Source organism: Gymnodraco acuticeps, unplaced genomic scaffold (assembly GCF_902827175.1).
Source record: "Gymnodraco acuticeps unplaced genomic scaffold, fGymAcu1.1, whole genome shotgun sequence".
Classification (NCBI taxonomy): Eukaryota; Metazoa; Chordata; class Actinopteri; order Perciformes; family Bathydraconidae; genus Gymnodraco; species Gymnodraco acuticeps.
The window spans coordinates 289,957-309,722 of record NW_022992317.1 but is presented as its reverse complement, the minus strand read 5'-3'; the positions used below and the strand labels follow the sequence as shown (position 1 = coordinate 309,722).

The following is a 19,766-nucleotide window of genomic DNA, read 5'->3' as shown; positions in this document are numbered from 1 at the left end:
GATGAAACCAAAATAGAACTTTTTGGTAAAAACTCAACCAAAATACCAGCAACAGTGTGTGAAAACCTTGTGAAGACTTACAGAAAACGTTTGACCTCTGTCATTGCCAACAAAGGGTATATAACAAAGTATTGAGATGAACTTTTGTTATTGACCAAATATTTATTTTCCACCATCATTTGCAAATAAATTCTTTAAAAATCAGACAAATGTGATTTTCTGGATTTTTTTCTTCTCATTTTGTCTCTCATAGTTGAGGTATACCTAGGATGAAAATGATATGCCTCATCTTTTTAAGTGGGAGAACTTGCACAATTGGTGGCTGACTAAATACTTTTTTGCCCCACTGTATGTACAAAACATGTCTCTGAAGTGTTTGGCTCCAAATACCAAACAGATCATTGCAGCATTACCCATAATCCCCTCTGTTTCAGCCAGTGTTGGGACTAACGCGTTACAAGTAACGCGTTACTGTAACGCCGTTATTTTTGGCAGTAACTAGTACTCTAACGCATTACTTTTTAAATTCAGTAACTCAGTTACCGTTACTACATGGTGCGTTACTCCGTTAGTTTTTTTATATAGTCAACAGCCAGGCGAACAGAGATGAGAACTGTACTTGAGTAAATGTACTTAGATACTTCCTGTGTCACATGCGGCATCTCTTGAAGACTGCTGTGGGCGTGTTTGTGTTGTTTACTAACAAGACTATCATGGCGGCGGCGGAGCTCAAGTCTAGTTTCTCCACCTGGAGATATTCTCACTATTTCACTTTTGTCGAGCACAAAGAAAAGAACGTTTTAGTTAAATGTAAGTTGTGTCTTGGCGGGTCAAAGATCCTATCTACTGCCCAAACCAGTCATTCAAATCTCTTAAAACATCTGCAGAAACAACATGCTGGGACGAAGCTAGTAGCTAAGACCACAGAGACTCAGCCGACGCCACTCCACCTCCACCTAAGCAACAGCGGCTTGATTTTAACCAAGGGACTGCTGGCCAGGGAAAAGTCGATAAAGCCATTGCACGGTATGTTGTAGAGCACATGCAGGCTATTGCTACAGTGGAGTCACCCGCTTTCAGGGAGCTAGTTAGCATGATAGCATGTCCGGGCGGCACACGGCATATGGGACGGAACACTTTTTCCAACTACCTGGAGAAAGAATATACAAAAATGGAAAGCCAGCTAATATCGATGCAATCCAGATTGCATATAATGCATGTCAAGTTGATCAACAGATTGTATTATTCTCCAATGCAATAACAGTACTGAAATGAAGGCTATAAGGGCATTAATGGGAGACATTTTTTTAAGTAACTAAAATGTTACTTTTCACAGTGCTGATTCTCTGTCTGTTACTTTAGATGAAAATAAGGAGCCCCTCCCCACGCCCCTCTGAGAGACATTTGGTTACAAAGAACTCAATGGTGCTCTAGGAGGAGATTCAGGTGATAAGGGGGGGGGCGGGTTACCTTGGTTGGTGATTGGCTAATGGTTACACAAGACAAAACATCGTTATGACATCATAAAGTGGCCAAAATCTGATCAGCTCATTTTCAGACAGGTTTTTATAGAAATGGATCAGGACAAAAAGAGAGAGAATCTTTGTTCCTGAAACTTTCAGAATCTCTTTCCACAGAGGGGACACATGTTGATGTAGAAGAGACATGGAGAAGAGGGGACACATGTTGATGTAGAAGAGACATGAAGAAGAGGGGACACATGTTGATGTAGAAGAGACATGAAGAAGAGGGGACACATGTTGATGTAGAAGAGACATGAAGAAGAGGGGACACATGTTGATGTAGAAGAGACATGAAGAAGAGAGGGACAATGTTGAGGTAGAAGAGACATGAAGAAAAGGGGACACATGTTGATGTAGAAGAGACATGAAGAAGAGGGGACACATGTTGATGTAGAAGAGACATGAAGAAGAGGGGGACACATGTTGATGTTAGAAGAGACATGAAGAAGAGGGGACACTGTTGATGTAGGAAGAGACATGGAGAAGAGGGGACACATGTTGATGAAGAAGAGACATGAGAAGAGGGGACACATGTTGATGTAGAAGACATGAAGAAGAAGGGAGGGGACACATGTTGATGTAGAAGAGACATGAACAAGTGGATTTTGCAAAATAGGTGACCTTTAAACCTTTAAATCTTTAAAGAGAAGCACTAATACGTTTATTTCTGACTCACGTGTGTGTCCATTCTGAGCAGCAGCAAACAAGGCAGCGGTTTGGTAGTGGTTGTGGTGGAGGTCTTGGTCTGGATGATTGTTGTTCTCTGTGGTGGTGTTGTTGGTAGTAGTAGTAGTGGTGGTGTTGGTAGTGGTGTTGGTGGTGATGGTGGTCGGGTCTGGTTGGTTAAGCAGCATTGACAATAAAGTGACATTTCCCTGGGAAGCAGCTTGGGGGAGGAGGGGGCGCCCGCCGTCCAGGGCAGCAGGGCCTCCGCCGCCGAGGGGGGGGGACTACGGAGGGACACCAGCCTGCAGGGGGGGGGAGGAGCAGGAGCAGCACAGGTTAAACTACCAGGAGGAGGAAGAGGAAGAAGAGGAAGCTACTAGAAGTACTGAGTATGGGAGAGCAAAGGTGTAAGAAGGTGGGAGGGGGAGGAGAGCAAACTTCAGTTTCACACATATTATATTATGGTACAGTTTCACCCCACAGGCCATAAGACTGTTAAACACCTTTTGAAAGAACATTCGTCTGTTTGCAACTTATATCAATATTCCAAGTACTTGTAGACAGACTATTCTGCACTATTTCTATTATATTTTATTTACTTGCACTATTTAAGTGAGGTATGGGATTAGAGATAATTTCCAGTGATGACAAGTTCATGTTTTGTAGCTAAACATTGTTCATTTCTTTGTGTTGTTTCTGTCTGTATGTAAAGCGTCTTTGAGCATTAGGATAGTGCTATACAAATCAAATGTATTATTATTATTATTTAAAGTCTGCCACATTTAATCCATTAATTGGAGGATTTTGATCTTAGTTTATTTCTATTTTTTTTGATTATTTGCGTTTGTGTAATGCTTTTTTTTGGTGTGCTGAATTACTTATTTTTAAGAAACGTATGAACAACTCAGGTAAAAACTAAATTTGAAGAGGTGCTTGGCATGATTATTTGTGGAGAAAATCTACCAGAATATATTGTGTTGATCCCAAAGTCTCAAAGATACCAGATATGTCAGGCTGGATATGGGAGTTGTTTATAAAAATGAGGCAGAAGATATAAATATTTCCATTTGATGATAACATGAAGCTTGAAAATATTTGTATGAATATTGGGTCTGATCTCAAAGCCAGTGTAAACATCATACAACTTTGATGAACAGCTGGAACAAGATGATAAAGAATATAATGCATAAGTATAGTATTTTCAGGTAGAACCATAAGGATATCTTAAAACAAAACTCAAAGGAGAATTTTTTTATTTTTTTTAATGAGCTAACAAGGCCAGCATGTTGGCTATTTTGCATCCAAGCTAATTGCTAATAAGGCTAGCTCAACCATTAGCTAAACTAACGAGCTAACTAACACTGAAGTTTCTTTTAGCAGGAAACTAACCAAACATATAATAATGTGTGAAATGCTTGCTAATATTAGGTTGGCTAGGTGTTTTTATTCCAGCATCCAAGCTAGGTGCTAATGGAGCTAGCTCGACTATTAGCATTAGCTAGATAAACTAACTAGCTACCATCACACAAACTGTACTTAAAGTGTCTTTCGGCAGGTAACTAACGACCAAACATAATATATTGTGTAAACTGTAATTCTAATGATATGTTAGTGTACTTATTTTAGCTAGTTACAAGCTTGCCGCAAAATCAAATATTAAAAATCTAACAAAAGAAGAAATAAGTTTGTTTATGTTGCTGTAGCTTGATAAGGCATCCAAGCTACGCGCTAATGGAGCTAGCTCGACCCTTAGCATTAGCTAGATAAACTAACTAGCTACCACCACACAAACTGTACTTAAAGTGTCTTTAAAGAAGGAAAATAACCAAACAATAATGTGTGAAATGCTCTCCTAATAAAAGGTGAGGGTTCTTATTTCAGCTAATTACAAGAAAAAATCTGATATTAAACCTCTCAGTGAAGCCACTCAGTTTGTTTCTGTTGCTGTAGCTTGAAGCTAGCTCGACCCTTAGCATTAGCTAGATAAACTAATTAGCTACCATCACACACACTGTAGACTAGTTAAAGTGTCTTTCAGCAGGAAAATAGCCAAACAATAATGTGTAAAATGCTCTCCTAATAATAGGTAGACGTTCTTATTTGAGCTAGTTACAAGATTGCCACAATAATCAAATATTTAACCTCTCAGTGAAGCCACTCAATTTGTTTGTGTTGCTTTAGCCTGAAGCTATTTCCGGCTAAATCCCATGTTACGACTGTAATGTTAGGAACATATCAAAGGATTACCGGGGGATTATGGTGACAAACGGGTAGACAGGTAAAGTGACATGCTGAGGTTTTATTTCAGATGGAAGTCATCCAGGTACACTGACGCTCCACTCCCTTTACTAAACCAGAGATAATCTCTCCATTTAGATCTGCTGCTGAAGCGTGATTTACAAAATAAACTCTTTATAGCTTGTTTAAATGTCATTCAAAATGTTTGGGTTTTGTAAATGTAGAGAAAAATGCCTGACGCTTTATTACTTTGTATGCTTGTTCATTGAAGATATGAAGTGCTCGCAAAATATGTACCAGAAACCTAATGCATTGAAGGTATCTTGTTCATTATTTTTAATACACATTCATTTCAAATTGAGTCTGACATATTTGGAAAATATTGGTAGTGTTAACAATGTATAAATGTTTATTTTCTACAGATTTAGAAACAATATTTTTCAGATTGTATCTCTGTGTAGGCCTATGCCTTTTTATTGAAGATAAATACTGCTTGCATTATTAAACTTACATTTCAAGCCTGTAACGCCCTGTTTTTATATCCGATTATTCTACAGAAATTGTTGATGCATCTTGTTCTTTATTATATACACATTTTAGTAAAACACAGCCTGACATATCTAGGATCTCAAGACCATTTTGTATCACTATTAGAATAAAAATAAAAGGTTGATCAAATGTCATGCTGCACAACACATGCTTATACAAATTTACCAATCGGGTTGGGTCTAGAGTTAACATTTGAATTGGAATTTAAACTGGTTTAAATTAATATTGACATAAATATAGTTTAAACGTGTAGGCCAAATAGTGTTACACCAGGAGAAAACCATGCCAAATATAAGCAAGATGAAAAACAAGATTTTGAGATAATTGAATATTCTTTACATACATTGTTTACTGTGGGTAATAGATCATATTTGTAATAATTATCTAAAGCAATACCAGGCATTCCTCATGACGCAGAAACCCTGTGATAAAATGTTGGTAATTTAATTAACATGTGACGTGCGCTGCAGCCTGGACAAAAGAGTCAGATTAACAGCGAGATGATGGATAGCCATCAGCTTTCAGTACAATCATTCACACAGTGGACAAATAGAAAATTCACACACTACTTACTGCAAGTATACAGCGCTATTAAATGATTTGGCAGAACAAACAGATGAAAATGGGAACAGAAAAGACCTGATTACTAAACAACTTCACTAAAACTACTTAGTAAACCTGCTAAGGGCTTTAGATGCTAGTTTTTACCATGGTTTATACTGCTATTCTGACCTGGGAGGGTTAAAATAGTTAGAAAAAAAGAAGAATGGAGAATTTGAGAGCAGAAATGTGTCTCACAGACTGAGTGGAGAGTTAAAAAAAGAAACTAAAGGTAAAGTGCAGCAGAGATTCTCAAGGACGTAGGTAATAGAAGCTGTTATCGAGGCACTTCCTGTGTGTCAGCAGATGGTGAATTAAAAAGGGCAAAAACTGGTTGATGACCGGTGAGATTGTGGACCTTCCCTTGCCCTAAACCAATTCACATATTTATAAGATTTGAAAGTGCTATTAAATGCAATAAAACCCCAAAAGGTTGGTAACTATGGTATAACAAAGATATCAATATTTTGTTCTTCTAGAGCACATGTGTCAAACTCAAGGCCCGGGGGCCAAATCAGGCCCTTGGTGGATTTAATTTCGGCCCGCAGGATAATTTCTAATTACTATTAGATCTGGCCCGCCGGTATATTGCACGCACACCTTCACTCCATCCTGAGGGTCTCCTCAGCTCAGAGCCTGAGCCCAAACATTGATGACCTTGCCCCCAAGATGAGATGCCAAGTATCTGAACTAGCATCACAGAGCAGCACACTGAGTTTAATGGATGTTTCCTTCTGCACTTTCTCTCACGACAGCAGGGCATGTTTGGTTTGTTCTTTGAGCGAAATAGTTTTGTTGAAGTTGTTGTTGGCCTGTGGAAAAATGTAATCATAAGAAATGACTCTGGAAAAGCTGCAGATAGAGCCATAATAAATTAATGCAACTGATTATTTAATGTTGTTTTTGTAGGCAATCATTTAAGCTTTGTTAGTCCCAGGTTTAATATGTGCAATAAGTTCATTTCAATACGTTTTGCAATAAACGTTGAACCAGTCCGGCCCTCGACTAGTACCCATTTTTAATGGATTCAATGGATATTCTAAAGGATTTGTTAACTACGTCATTATAGGCTATTTGTTATCTACAAAACACGTGTTTGAGTTACTAGATAGAGCAGCTTTATACGTTTAAATTGGGATACATCTGCTTGCAAAAGAACAGGACTTTAAAAAAATGCATATGTACTTGTCACAATTCACAGGTACAATTTTAGGATGGTTCCAGTTTATTACAACCTAGGTCTTGTATTCTTAGGTTTTTTTTCCTTTCTTATATAATGACTGCGAAAGCAGAAATATTACCAACAAGAATTAGAAGACTGGATCTTGAATATGAGCAGAGAGTTAATCAGGCCGAGAGTTAAGCCAAATTCTGTGATCCAGCTGATTTGAGAGTAAAACTAAGATGTAATATTCCTTCATTGTGAAATGTGTGCATCTAGGGGGGTATGTAAAACCAAGAAGTAATTCTGTAGTAAATATTCTCCTGCAGATTTAATATAGAGTTGTTGTTTCACATATCCAGGACGTTTTCCATTAACCCTGGAAATCCATAAGTGAAAAGAGTACGGTTACGTCTTCGAATTTCGGCATAGACCTTGTACTAAATGATCGGTTCTTGTGACATCTGTTTGAGTAAAATAGTTTTTTTACAGATAGAAATGATGACAATATTATAGAAAAAAATACCTAAATTGTAATAAACAGTAAACAACCAAGCGTAGCACCAAAAGCACATCACAAGGTAAATATAAATGCCTACATCTATATTAAATAAATAACAGAAACGTCACTGACATGAGACGCAGGTGTGATGAGTTAATGGAAGCAGAGACAGGAAGAGTGCAGGAAGTGGAGGAGTTGTCATGCTTCTGGAGGATGGAAAAGGGAAGGGGAGGAGAGGAGAGCAGCCTCTGGCATCAGCTTCAGAGAGGAAGGGGTTACTGCTGGGAAATATATCGAAAATCAGGAGAGGGGGAAACGAAAGACCCATGTGCTTCCCTACGTTTAATTAAATTACATTTCCTGTCACTTTATCGCTATGCTGTGCTATGCTACACAATGATATACTATGCTATGCTACTCTATGCTATGTGTAAAGACAGTTGAAGAGAAGAGGCAGATCCTACCATCCTTTCCTGTCACTTGTTCGCTATGCTGTGCTATGCTACAAAATGATATACTATGCTACCCTATGCTTAGCTATGCTATGATATGTATAAAGACAGTTGAAGAGAAGAGGTAAGGGGGAGATCCTACGTTGCATTAAATTACATTTCAGTTATGAAGAGAAGAGGCAGATCCTACCATCCTTTCCTGTCACTTGTTAGCTATGCTGTGCTATGCTACACAATGATATGCTGTGCTATGCTATGCTAATCTTTGCTATGCTATGCTATGTGTAAAGACAGTTGAAGAGGAGAGGCAGTGGGGAGATCTGGAGGGGGGTGGAGCACGGAGGAGCCCCTTTACCTGATGCTGTTGCCAGGGGGCTGCCTGCTGAGGCTCGGGGGCTACGGGAGGATGAGGCACTAATGGAGGAGGAGGTGGAGGAGAAGGGGGGGTTTATGGAGGAGGGGCTACTGACAGTGGAGGCGGGGCTGATGATGGGGGGGCACTCTGCACATGCAGGGGTCCGGACGCCCCCCGGGGAGAAGCAGGCACCCACCTGAGAGGCCATCAGGGCTGGGACCAGGTCCAGGGCGGGTTTTGGCGGCAGCTGGGGAGTGGCCGGTTTTCCCCCAGAGGAACGGTCCCCCACCCCCCCCTTCATGGAGGGGTGAGGGGGAGAGGGGGTCTGGGAAAGCCCTGGTTTTTTGGGAGGTATGGGAGGAGGGTTTCCCCGGTCGATCCTGGCCACCGTGGGCGACTTGAGGCCGATTGGGTGGCTCAGGCGTCCGGGGAAAGGTCCTCCTTCTGAGGCGGAGTGAGGGAGACCCGGACGCATGGGTCCTCCCGCGGGGGGGCTGGTGAAGCGCGACAACACCTGGGTGACGGTGTGCCGGGCTTGCTGTTTGGCGGCAAAGTTGTCCCGGTTGGTGGGCGACAGGTCCCGGGCCGGAGGACTCTGGGACGACGTGCCGTTTTGGTCCTGTTCCTGGAACTTGTAGCGGGCGGCCTGGACGCGAGGGCTCACTCCGGTGGGGAGGCCGTGGGCGGGTTGGCCCTCGGAGCCGTTCTCCGTCTGGACGAGACCCCCCGAGCTGCTGTGGACGAGCCCCCGCCCGCTCGTCTTCGGCAGACTCAGCCCCACGTAGTTGGCGGGGGTCGGTTTGACGGGGACAGTGAGGGGGCTCTTCTTTGAGATAGGACCGTCCATCTCAGTCGGGGGCAGGTTGTCCGTTTGAGAAGACGCTGTTCGGGAGCTGATGGGCTCTGTGGCTACGGACACAGACGTCACAGCTTTAGGTGTTGGTGGTGTGGGTTCTGCAGCAGCTTTAGGTTCTACGGCAGGTTCTACGGCAGGTTCTGCAGCAGGTTCTACGGCGACTTCAGCGTCCTTCCCGTTGCCCGGTTCAGTCCTAAGCTGCTCCACCTGCTGCCGTAGACTCTGGCTCTCCGTCTCCTCGCGGCCCAGCCTCGCTCTCAGCTGTTCTCGTTCCGTGTCAAACTCCGACAGCTGCTTCTCCATCTTGGCCTCCATCTGTTGGCTGCGCTGCCGCTCGGTGGAGAGTTCTTCCTGCAGCCGGCCCGAGGCTCGGCTCTCCTCGTCCAGACGGGCCTGAAGCTCGTCGAAGCGCTGCGACTCCTCCACCACCCGCGTGGCCAGCTGCTTGCACTCGCGCACCAGCATCATGACGATGTGCTTGTTCTTCTCACGCTCGTCCTTCAGCTGCGCCGTCAGCTTACGGTGATCCTGCTCTAAACTCTGCAGCTGCAGCTTCTCCATCTCCAGCTGGAGGAAGAGATACACACAAGTTAGGAAACATATTTAAACAAGATTTCATAAATACACAAAAAGACCACCAAAAGATCATATCCTCCAGCACCCGTGTGGTACAGAGCTTTGTAGATCTACATACAAGATACAGTCTTTATCAAGTGCTTAATGTAGATATGGATCAATGCAATGTTTTAAAAATGCACCAAAGAACGCGCATGATATTTTATAGATCTATAAAAAGATACAGCCGCTGAAGTTATTTATTGCTTAATCGATTGATCATCCACCTCCCTAACATGAGGACTTTTTTCCGTTTAATGTCACTCAATGTTAAACAAATAAATACAAAGGCATAGATCATTGCGATCATTAGATCATTTCACAAATGCTCAAAATAACCACTAAAAAAATCACAACACAGGTACAGAGCTTGGTAGATCTACGCAAGGGATTCTTTATTACATTACATTGCATTGCATTTAGCTGACGCTTTTATCCAAAGCGACTTACAATAAGTACATTCGACCAGGAAGACACAACCTTGAAGAAAACAGAATCATCAAGTACATCAGGTTTCATAGAGCCAAACATTTCAAGTGCTACTCAACTGGCTTTAGATAAGCCAGTCCTTTATTAGTATATAAGTGCTCTGTTAGCAGTTCTTTGTTAGTAATTCTATCGCTCGAGGTGGAGTCGAAAGAGATGAGTTTTCAGTCTGTTATTAAGTGGTATATGTCTACACACAGGGCACAGCAGCAGTAAGAACGCAATGTTTTAAAACATTTAAAGAACTGGTACCAAAAAACCTGAGCTTGGTAGATCTAATAAGATCGATACAGCTTTCATCGAGTGCTTTAGAGATATCTGCAAATTAATCGATTGATACACAAAAATACGCCAGCTTCTAAAAATGTTTTTATTCATTTCAATATGACTTAGGGCTGCAAACTAAAAACTAAATGATGATGATATTAAGTGATATCTTAGTCGCTTTGTGTGTAAAACGCAGGCCCGGACTGGCCATCGGGAGGACCGGGAGGTTTCCCGATGGCCTGGCCTGTTAAGTGGCCTGCTGGCCTGAGGAATTTTTTTTTATGTATTGTGAACGCAACGCTGCGCAAATGTGGGTCTGACTCTGCCTCACAGAGGGTGACTGGCTGTCTACATGATGTGGCCTGCCGACATGGCCACTTTCATACAGATCATACACTAATGCCCTCGATTGGTCTCGTGTCATTCAAGCTCGGGAGGGTGTGTATGTGTGGCGCGAGCAAGCGAGAGAGAAAGCGCGTGCACTGGTTACGTGTATTGTTATTGTTAGCATCCGGTGCTAGCTAGCGGCGCTAACGGAATGAGCTGTCAACAAGGTGGAGGAGAGTCCTCTGCTGTCAGACTGAGAGGCTGATAACTACAGCTCAGGTGAGGTAAAGGACTCTCTGAGTGTTTAGATAGTTAACTTAGTCTAAGTTCACAGTGGGTCTCAAACGGTTTGGTCACCATTTATGTAAACACATATTTCCATTTGAAGGGGGAGTGATTAGTAAAATATGCATGAATAATACAACAAAAAAAAGTTAACTAGGTGAAAAAAGGTAGGATAAACTTTAAAAACTTGTTGAGAGCTAAAACTAGTCTTTGCTGCTGCCTCAAAGAGGAGCGGGGGGGGGGGGGGGGGGAGAGGAGCGAGACAGGTGAGGCTGGTTCAGGAGCACAGACACACTATGCCATGCTAACTATAAATGAACCAAAAACAAATAAATAAACAAGTTTCAATGTTTTTTCATATTGGATATGGTATGTTATTGGCTATGGCCATGTTCTTATGATTTTATGATTATTTAAATGTATACAGTTCTGTTTCATATGGGTGTAGTCTCTTTATTTCCCCCTCAAAGTGCACCAGATTGATGCATTTAAGTCCAACATTTAAAAAAAAAAAAATCTTCCGCGGGGAGCATGCCCCCCGACCCCCCTAGAGGATTTGAGGTCCACCTCCACTTAAAATATGTTCACATGGATAGGTTCCTAAATAGATTTGCACTTTTAAAAAAAAATAGTAACCCATGTCCATATGTTTATTCTGGGGTAGTTTTAAAGTTTATGGGTATCACTACGGGCAGCAACGCTGTAAATATTGACAAATAAATCCAGGAAAATTACACAAAAGAAAACTGGTAGTGGCCTGGTTGGATGTATAATTCCCGGCCTGACTTATTGTCCCAGTCCGGCCCTGGTAAAACGTATATAAAAAACTAAAACTAAAATCTCGATCAGTGTTCTTTTGTCCACAACTTAAAGATATTAAGTTTAGGTCATAGAACAGCAAAGAAACTAAAACATATTCATATTCAAGAAGGTGAAACAGAATATAATTGATCTTAAAAAGTACTTAAAACAACTAGTTGATTATTAATAAAACGAATTGACAAATTGATTCATCCTAACAGATCTAATTTGAATATTTTATCATCTTGTTTTTTACCTGACGATCACTTATACTTAATTCAACAGATGAATTGATAAGAAACCTGCAGCAGTAGCCTTTTTATACCATGAGCCGATAACAGAGTGCGTGAGTAAGTCATCAGGTGTCTTCAGTTACAGAATTAGTGAATGTAGTGAATGTGATGCGCATGTGACAGACTGACATCATCCCGGATACCTTTTAACACAGGTCGTCTATCAATCAGTCCAGCACACACACACACACACTGTACACACTGTACGTGCTCCATGAGCGTCACATGTATGTCAAACATCTGAACATCTCGCACACACACATTCCACATCACACCACCTGTCTCACTGCATCTGTGACACACTGCCAATGTGAGGCTTCATCCGGAAAATACCATCCATCTGTGGGACCCTCAGTAACATTGGGCCTGTTAACACACATGGAAACTGTAATATTCTGTACAAGCACTTTAATATTTAGTAGGTCAAGGCATGGGTACAAGGAGTGATGTGTTTCTGTGTTTTCAGGTAAGTTTAAGTGGTAAAAGAGGTCTAAAAGTAGTGCCAGAGATGTATAATGAACGTGTTAGTGTTACAAACTAGTGGTAAAGCAGATACTGTTGTAACTTGTTTTATTTAAGGCAGTAAAACATTTGATTATTTGATTTCTTGATATAAGTTAAAAGGTACGTTTCACAAGAAATGCTTTTATTTTGAAGTGCAAGTATGTCTCTTCCTCTGACTGCTCCCGGTTGTTAAAAATTGAATACGAGCATGTCGAGTGCATTTTCTCTGTCTTCCACCGTTCTTTTTGGAAACTGTTTAAGGCCCTGTCACACTGTCCCGAAATTGACTCCCGATGGACACACGAATATGGAATTGTGAATTTCGCACGAAGATGGCCCCGAACCACACACGAAGGCAACATTTACATTACATTTAAGACATACAACTGCAATGAAAGTACCAAAAACAATTATGTTACAGTACTATGATACTGTACTGATATCTTCAGACTTTGTTCTTTACTTTATCGGTCGTTATATGTAGAAAATATTACGTTTTCTCCGTAATGTTGTTTCCATAACAACAACAACTTCCTGTCAACTGTCCTTCAACATAATATATTATATCCTTTTTAGTTTCACAGAACACAAATTGGGTTATTTACATAATATATTTACATGATTTTGTTGTGCAATAAAACAACCAGATAAACACGATAAAGGAAATGTTCAAATTCGGCTGTGATCGTAGCAACATCGGGCCATTCGTGAGGGCATCTTAAGCCATCGTATGACCGCCGGTGGAGTTTCTCAGGCTCCGGCAGCAACTTCGTGAGCGGCAACTTCGTAAGGCACTTCGTGTTATCATCGGTGCATTCGCCCTCACTCTGATCGGGGTGAATGCCCGATGGCACCGATGATAACAAGATGCCCTCACGATGGCCTTACGAAGGGCAAAATTGACACACGAATTCAACACGAAAATGAACCTTCGGCAATTTTTTGGCATGCCAAAGATTTTGCCACCGCTCACGAAGTTGCTGCCGGAGCCTGAGAAACTCCACCAGCGATCATACGAAGGCTTAAGATGCCCTCACGAATGGCCCGATGTTGCTACGATCACAGCCGAATTTGAACATTTCCTTTATCGTGTGTCCATCGGGTTGTTTTATTGCACAACAAAATCATGTAAATATATTATGTAAATAACCCAATTTGTGTTCTGTGAAACTAAAAAGGATATAATATATTATTTTGAAGGACAGTTGACAGGAAGTTGTTGTTGTTATGGAAACAACATTACGGAGAAAACGTAATATTTTCTACATATAACGACGGATAAAGTAAAGAACAAAGTCAGTATCATAGTACTGTAACATAATTGTTTTTGGTACTTTCATTGCAGTTGTATGTCTTAAATGTAATGTAAATGTTGCCTTCGTGTGTGGTTCGGGGCCATCTTCGTGCGAAATTCACAATTCCATATTCGTGTGTCCATCGGGTGTCAATTTCGGGACAGTGTGACAGGGCCTTTAAGGAATATAAAGTAAAGGTTCAGTTTGAAATAGACTGTGCTTGGTTCTTCATTCGCAGCTTCTATTACACAACAGATACTAAAGCTATATCGCAGTTGAATGCAAGTGTATTCTTTCACACACAGTGACATCACGAGCTACCCACAATGCAACACGCACCATATATATATATATATAAATACGCCATTTTCATGGAGGTGCAAATATCCTGGAAGTGCAAACATAAACAGCTAGCTAAGGCAGAGCGCACTAGGTTTTTTTTCTGAATTAACGACCGAAGAAATCGCTGCATGTCTTCGGATTACATCTCTGGACTTGAGGGGTGTGCTCTAGGTCGTTACCAGCGTAAACTAGAGCTGTGTGGGTTGTCCGATTGCCCTTACAGACTGCGTTGATTTTGGCTGCATCTACGTCTATCTTCTGGAAACACCAGGTGAATACCCCACTTGTCACAATAATATTATCATGCCATTGCATATATGTGGTATTTTAGAGTTGACTAGATATTGATTAAGGCAATAGACTATGATATTCAGTATAGGAAGCTGAGCAACACCTAGACGGTGTACGGCTAAACCCTTGGCCTGCTTGCACCTCGCGTAAAACGGCGGATACCGGAAGTACGGTGTCGCCCTCTGCCCAATACCCGTATGTGTGTGTGAAAGAATCGTGTGAAAAAGAGCATCACATGCTAGCTAATATTAACTGTTTTGTAACCACGTGTGGCTAAATAATGACTTGTGTGTTTTTGAGGGTTATTTGCAAGCAGACTTGTTGATAATTTATGTTCCATGCAAGTATAAAACAGATGTAAGCAGCCATGTTTCAGTGATGTGTTTCTGGGTTTTCAGGTAAGTTTAAGTGTTAAAAGAGGTCTAAAAGTAGTGGCACAGATGTATAATGAACGTGTTAGTGTAACAAACTAGTGTTAAAGCAGATATGAAAGCTATAACACATATGTATAGCAGTTCAATGCAAGTGTATCGTGTGAAACAGAGCGTCCAATGCTAGCTAATATGGAATGTTTGTAGCTAAACTATGACTTGTGTCTGTGTGCTGAATACCATCAGTCAGGGAGTTGTAAGGCTTACTTTAAGTGTCCAAGTGTGCAACAAATCACCCGAAGAACAAAACAACGTTCAATCTAATTTATATATAGACTGTAATGGAGTATTGGATAAATGCAACTGCTTGCATTTTGCGGTAATGCAACAACCCAAATCATCATCACAAAGATAAAATTAGCCAGAAACGATTTTCTCAAGAAGAGATTAAAAAGACAAAATAGATATTTCCACAAACTATTTAAACCATGGCTTGGCTCAGGGTTTAATTTATATATTCAGAGAGACATGGTGTCTCTGTAAACGGTTGAATTTTGGTGACTTGTCAAAGCTCTCTGGAGCGCCGCTGCTATTGTTAGCTCAGATCTGGCTTCACAGAGGGTAACGAGGCTTAACAGAGGCTCTGCACCCGACTGCCAGACCCATCGCTCTAACAAGCCTCCAACAAAAGAGTCGACACCCCTGTAACCAAAACGAGACCCCCTCCTCTCCTCCACATCCACAAACCAAACCATCAGGGAGTTGATACCAGCAGCTGATGCTGAGGGAGCGCCAGTCACAGCTCAAAAGGAGGTGCTACAACTAGCTGCTAATTGGGTGAGGATTATGTGTGTTGTAAATCAGCCTAATGCCTCAGGAGGACATATTTAGAGATTCTGGCACCGGGCAGGATTAAAGAGGACATATTATGCTAATGTTAAGGTTTTATATGTGTATGTTGTGTAGTGTATCTACTTTAAAGAGTCCTCTCCTGCTGATGTTCAGGTGTATATCAGTATGTAGTGTCTCTACTTTAAAGAGTCCTCTCCTGCTGATGTTCAGGTGTATATCAGTATGTAGTGTCTCTACTTTAAAGAGTCCTCTCCTGCTGATGTTCAGGTGTATATCAGTATGTAGTGTCTCTACTTTAAAGAGTCCTCTCCTGCTGATGTTCAGGTGTATATCAGTATGTAGTGTCTCTACTGGGACATGTCTCCATGCTCTAATGTTCAAAAAGCTCTTTATTTTCCTCGTACTGCCTGTGCTGCAGCACCTCTTTTCACCCTCTGTCTGAAACCAGAGCCCAGTCTGCTCTGATTGGTTAGCTGGCCGGCTCTGTTGTGATTGGTCAACTGCTTAGAGATGTCCCACCCCTTAGCCTATCACGTACAATGTGTTAGAGCGCTAGTGTTAAAAAAGTAATATCCTTAGAGACGGAAGTAAATAAAGGAGTCCAATGGAGGCGTTTCAGGCCGGGGGAACTTTGGGAAATGTTCAAAGCGATAACGTAGAAAAAACTGAGGATGCTTGAAACTGGAGACTGATTTTTTAGAAAACAGAAGTTTTAATTGAAGCTTGATCAAGGAGGACAGCAATCGAAAATGGCCTGTACTTAAATAGCGCTTTATCCAGTCTTTTCGAACCCTCAAAGCGCTTTAAATACTACGAGTCATTCACGCATTCACACCTCATTCATATAGTACCACACACACACACACACACACACACACACTCACACACCGTTGGCCATTAGGAGCAACTCAGGGTTCAGTATCTTGCCCAAGGATACATCGACAACATGTTGACCGGGGTTGGGATCGAACCCACAATGTTCTGGTTGAAAGACGATCAAACTCCCTCTCAGTCACACCAGTAAGCTTCTTTATCTAAAGATCAGTCATTTTGATATATACATTTCTCAGCAAGACATTGTATTACTCCTGTCTGACATCTCATCAGGTATAGGCACACTGTATTACTCCTGTCTCACATCTCATCAGGTATAGGCACACTGTATTACTCCTGTCTCACATCTCATCAGGTATAGGCACACTGTATTACTCCTGTCTCACATCTCATCAGGTATAGGCACACTGTATTACTCCTGTCTGACATCTCATCAGGTATAGGCACACTGTATTACTCCTGTCTCACATCTCATCAGGTATAGGCACACTGTATTACTGCTGTCTCACATCTCATCAGGTATAGGCACAATGTATTACTCCTGTCTCACATCTCATCAGGTATAGGCACCTCGTATTACTCCTGTCTCACATCTCATCAGGTATAGGCACACTGTATTACTCCTGTCTCACATCTCATCAGGTATAGGCACACTGTATTACTCCTGTCTCACATCTCATCAGGTATAGGCACACTGTATTACTTCTGTCTTAAATAGGATGACAGTTCTCCATGTCTATGTTTTGTGACAATATCGTAGAGAGATATTCATAAGTTGTTCGAGCGATAGAACTATTAACGAAGCACTTTTATACTAATAAAGGACTGGCTTACCTAAAGCCAGTTGAGTAGCACTTGAAATGTTTGGCTCTATGAAACCTGATGTACTTATATGATTCTGTTTTCTTCAAGGTTGTGTCTTCCTGGTCGAATGTACTTATTGTAAGTCGCTTTGGATAAAAGCGTCAGCTAAATGCAATGTAATGTAAAGTAATAATAAGGTTTGAGATTTGAATATATTTAAACATGTGCGTATACTAACAGAAAGGAAATAGCGCAACCATTACATAACAGGGCTGAAAGAAGGAGGAAGCCTGGGGACTATTTTAAGAAAAAGCTATTTCAGCAGCGGGGGTCGTGACCTTACATCGAAATACAGCCTCAAACATTTTGGCAGTGTGTTTACCCCCAAAAGAATTCACAAATACAGTGTCTGCTTCCTCCGACTTCATGACTGATTCATGGGGGAGCGGAGGAGTGGGGGTGTCTTCATTATGCCCATAAGCCCATTGAGCTTGTGTTACGTATAACTGCCTGCAGCTCGCCTCATGGATAATTCAACAGCTTACTCACGGGAGAACAAGGAGCGAGACTGCGAATGGATGGAGGGGATAAAGATAGCACGGACAATCCGGTTGAATTCACTCTACCCGGCAACCCGGAGACCCTCTGAGGGCACGCGGCATATGAGTTGGTTTGCTGTTGCATCATGGGTTCCTACAAATCCATGTATTCCTGATGTTTACAGTGAAGTACAGCTGTGCTGAGGAGGGGAGGCTGGCTCTACTTTTACACACAATTCAGGGTCAAAGGAAGGGAAACTCTCGTCTCAAGCTGTTTTATTTCTGATTGCTGTTTGAAGTCATGATGGAGAAAGAGTTGCAATTTAAAAAGCAAGATTTTCAGAGGAAATCTAGAACTTTTAAAGTCCCCCCCCCCCCTATATTTTTAGGATTTAAAGGTGAGTGTAGAAATAGGGGAGACGCAATGACACAATAATCATAATAAAAAAAATTGAGAAAATATATATTTATGAATGAATAATAAACTTAGTAATAAAACAAATACAATTATATTACAAAAATGTATAAAGATCATTATAAAAAAAGAAAATTCAACAAAAATGATAATAATTGATCACAATATGGACTCGTGCAATATCCAAAATTGCAGTAAACAAATATTTGATGAAGGGAAATTATGTGAAAATATAATTCTGAATGAAAAATGTTGGAGAAATAATAAATAATCATATTTTTGGAGATGAGCCTCTCAAAAAAATCCAAGCGGTGCAACCTTAGTATGACTTGCAACCAAGAAACAAATCAGCATAAAATATAATATCTGTATTGATGGCGCTAAATAACCCTGGCAACACACATGTGAGTCTGGTTCTCCCGTCATACAAGCCTATTCCTACACTGATAGTAAACAAACAGAACACCTACCATGTTTGCCTCAAATTCCCAACAGCTTAATGTGTGCAATGCCCCAAAAATGTCACTTTAATGCTTTTCGAATCAAAAACCGATGTTCATAAAAATGAAACAAGCTTTTCAATATGCCTCTTTCACAGACTTTTCCCTTGCTTTGGCTTTTGTTTGTAAATCCAATGAGAATAGAAGTGTTCCCTCTCATTACAGGGTGAACTCAAATCAATCTTTGAGTGGGAGGACCGGATTAAATTAGATCCCACGGCTTAGATAAATGTCATGGAGCTGTGCAGCAGCTTCAGAGGCAGACTAACAGATATAATGTAACGTCTAATAACTTTCTAAAGCTTTTTTTCACTGTGTTTTCTAAATGTCACTGTGATGCATTGACTCCCTTATGTGAAGCAATTTTAACTGGTGCTGGTACACAAATAAAGAAGACTTGTTTTTCCTCTGAGATCACAGGCTGATGCAAGATGCACCTCATCCTCTTCCATCAGCATACAAGCTGGTCAGATATTTCTATACACAGACAATGAACTGTAGCTTATTTATCAGATCAACACACACGTATTAAGTAAGGGATAATGTGGAGCGAGGCGGTCATTATAGGCACTTTCACACCGGAGTACTTTTCCCAGGAATAGTTCCGATAGTTCCTGGGATTTTGCGTTCACACCAAAAATATCTGGAACTAGAACTTTTTTTTGCGAACCTTTTCACCCCTTTTTAGTGCCTGCTAGAGAGCAGGTACTTTCCTGGGGAGAAAAAGGTTCCAATTTCTGATTGGCTGGGCGAATTGCAAACCACGGCCCGTAAAACTCTGAAAAGTTTTTATGAAGCCGCCATTTTATTATCCTCGCATTAGCATTATTAGCATTAGCATTAGCCCAGTGCACCAACGGAGAGAGAATAACTTATGACAACACAAAATAAAACATGGGAGCGGTGGAGATGAGGAGGTGTCAGCGTTCTGGCGATTTACTCGGAAGTCAGCCCCCAACTCCGGGGACTTCCGGCCGGGGACTTCGGGTGGCAGTATACGCCGTGAAGTGGTTTGCGGCCTGCCAGTAAACCCAAAGCAGAA

General features: G+C 41.3%; 1 protein-coding gene across 1 annotated transcript in view; it reads right to left on the bottom strand.

Annotated features, from left to right (window-relative positions):
* The window catches only part of cttnbp2 (cortactin binding protein 2), a gene marked incomplete in the record, with an annotated part of 117,887 nt that overhangs the window by 27,838 nt on the left and 70,283 nt on the right, over positions 1 to 19,766 (bottom strand). The window contains 3 exon segments of the mRNA XM_034208415.1: positions 2,200 to 2,470; positions 2,472 to 2,491; positions 8,048 to 9,470. Coding sequence (XP_034064306.1) covers positions 2,200 to 2,470; positions 2,472 to 2,491; positions 8,048 to 9,470 — 1,714 coding nt within the window.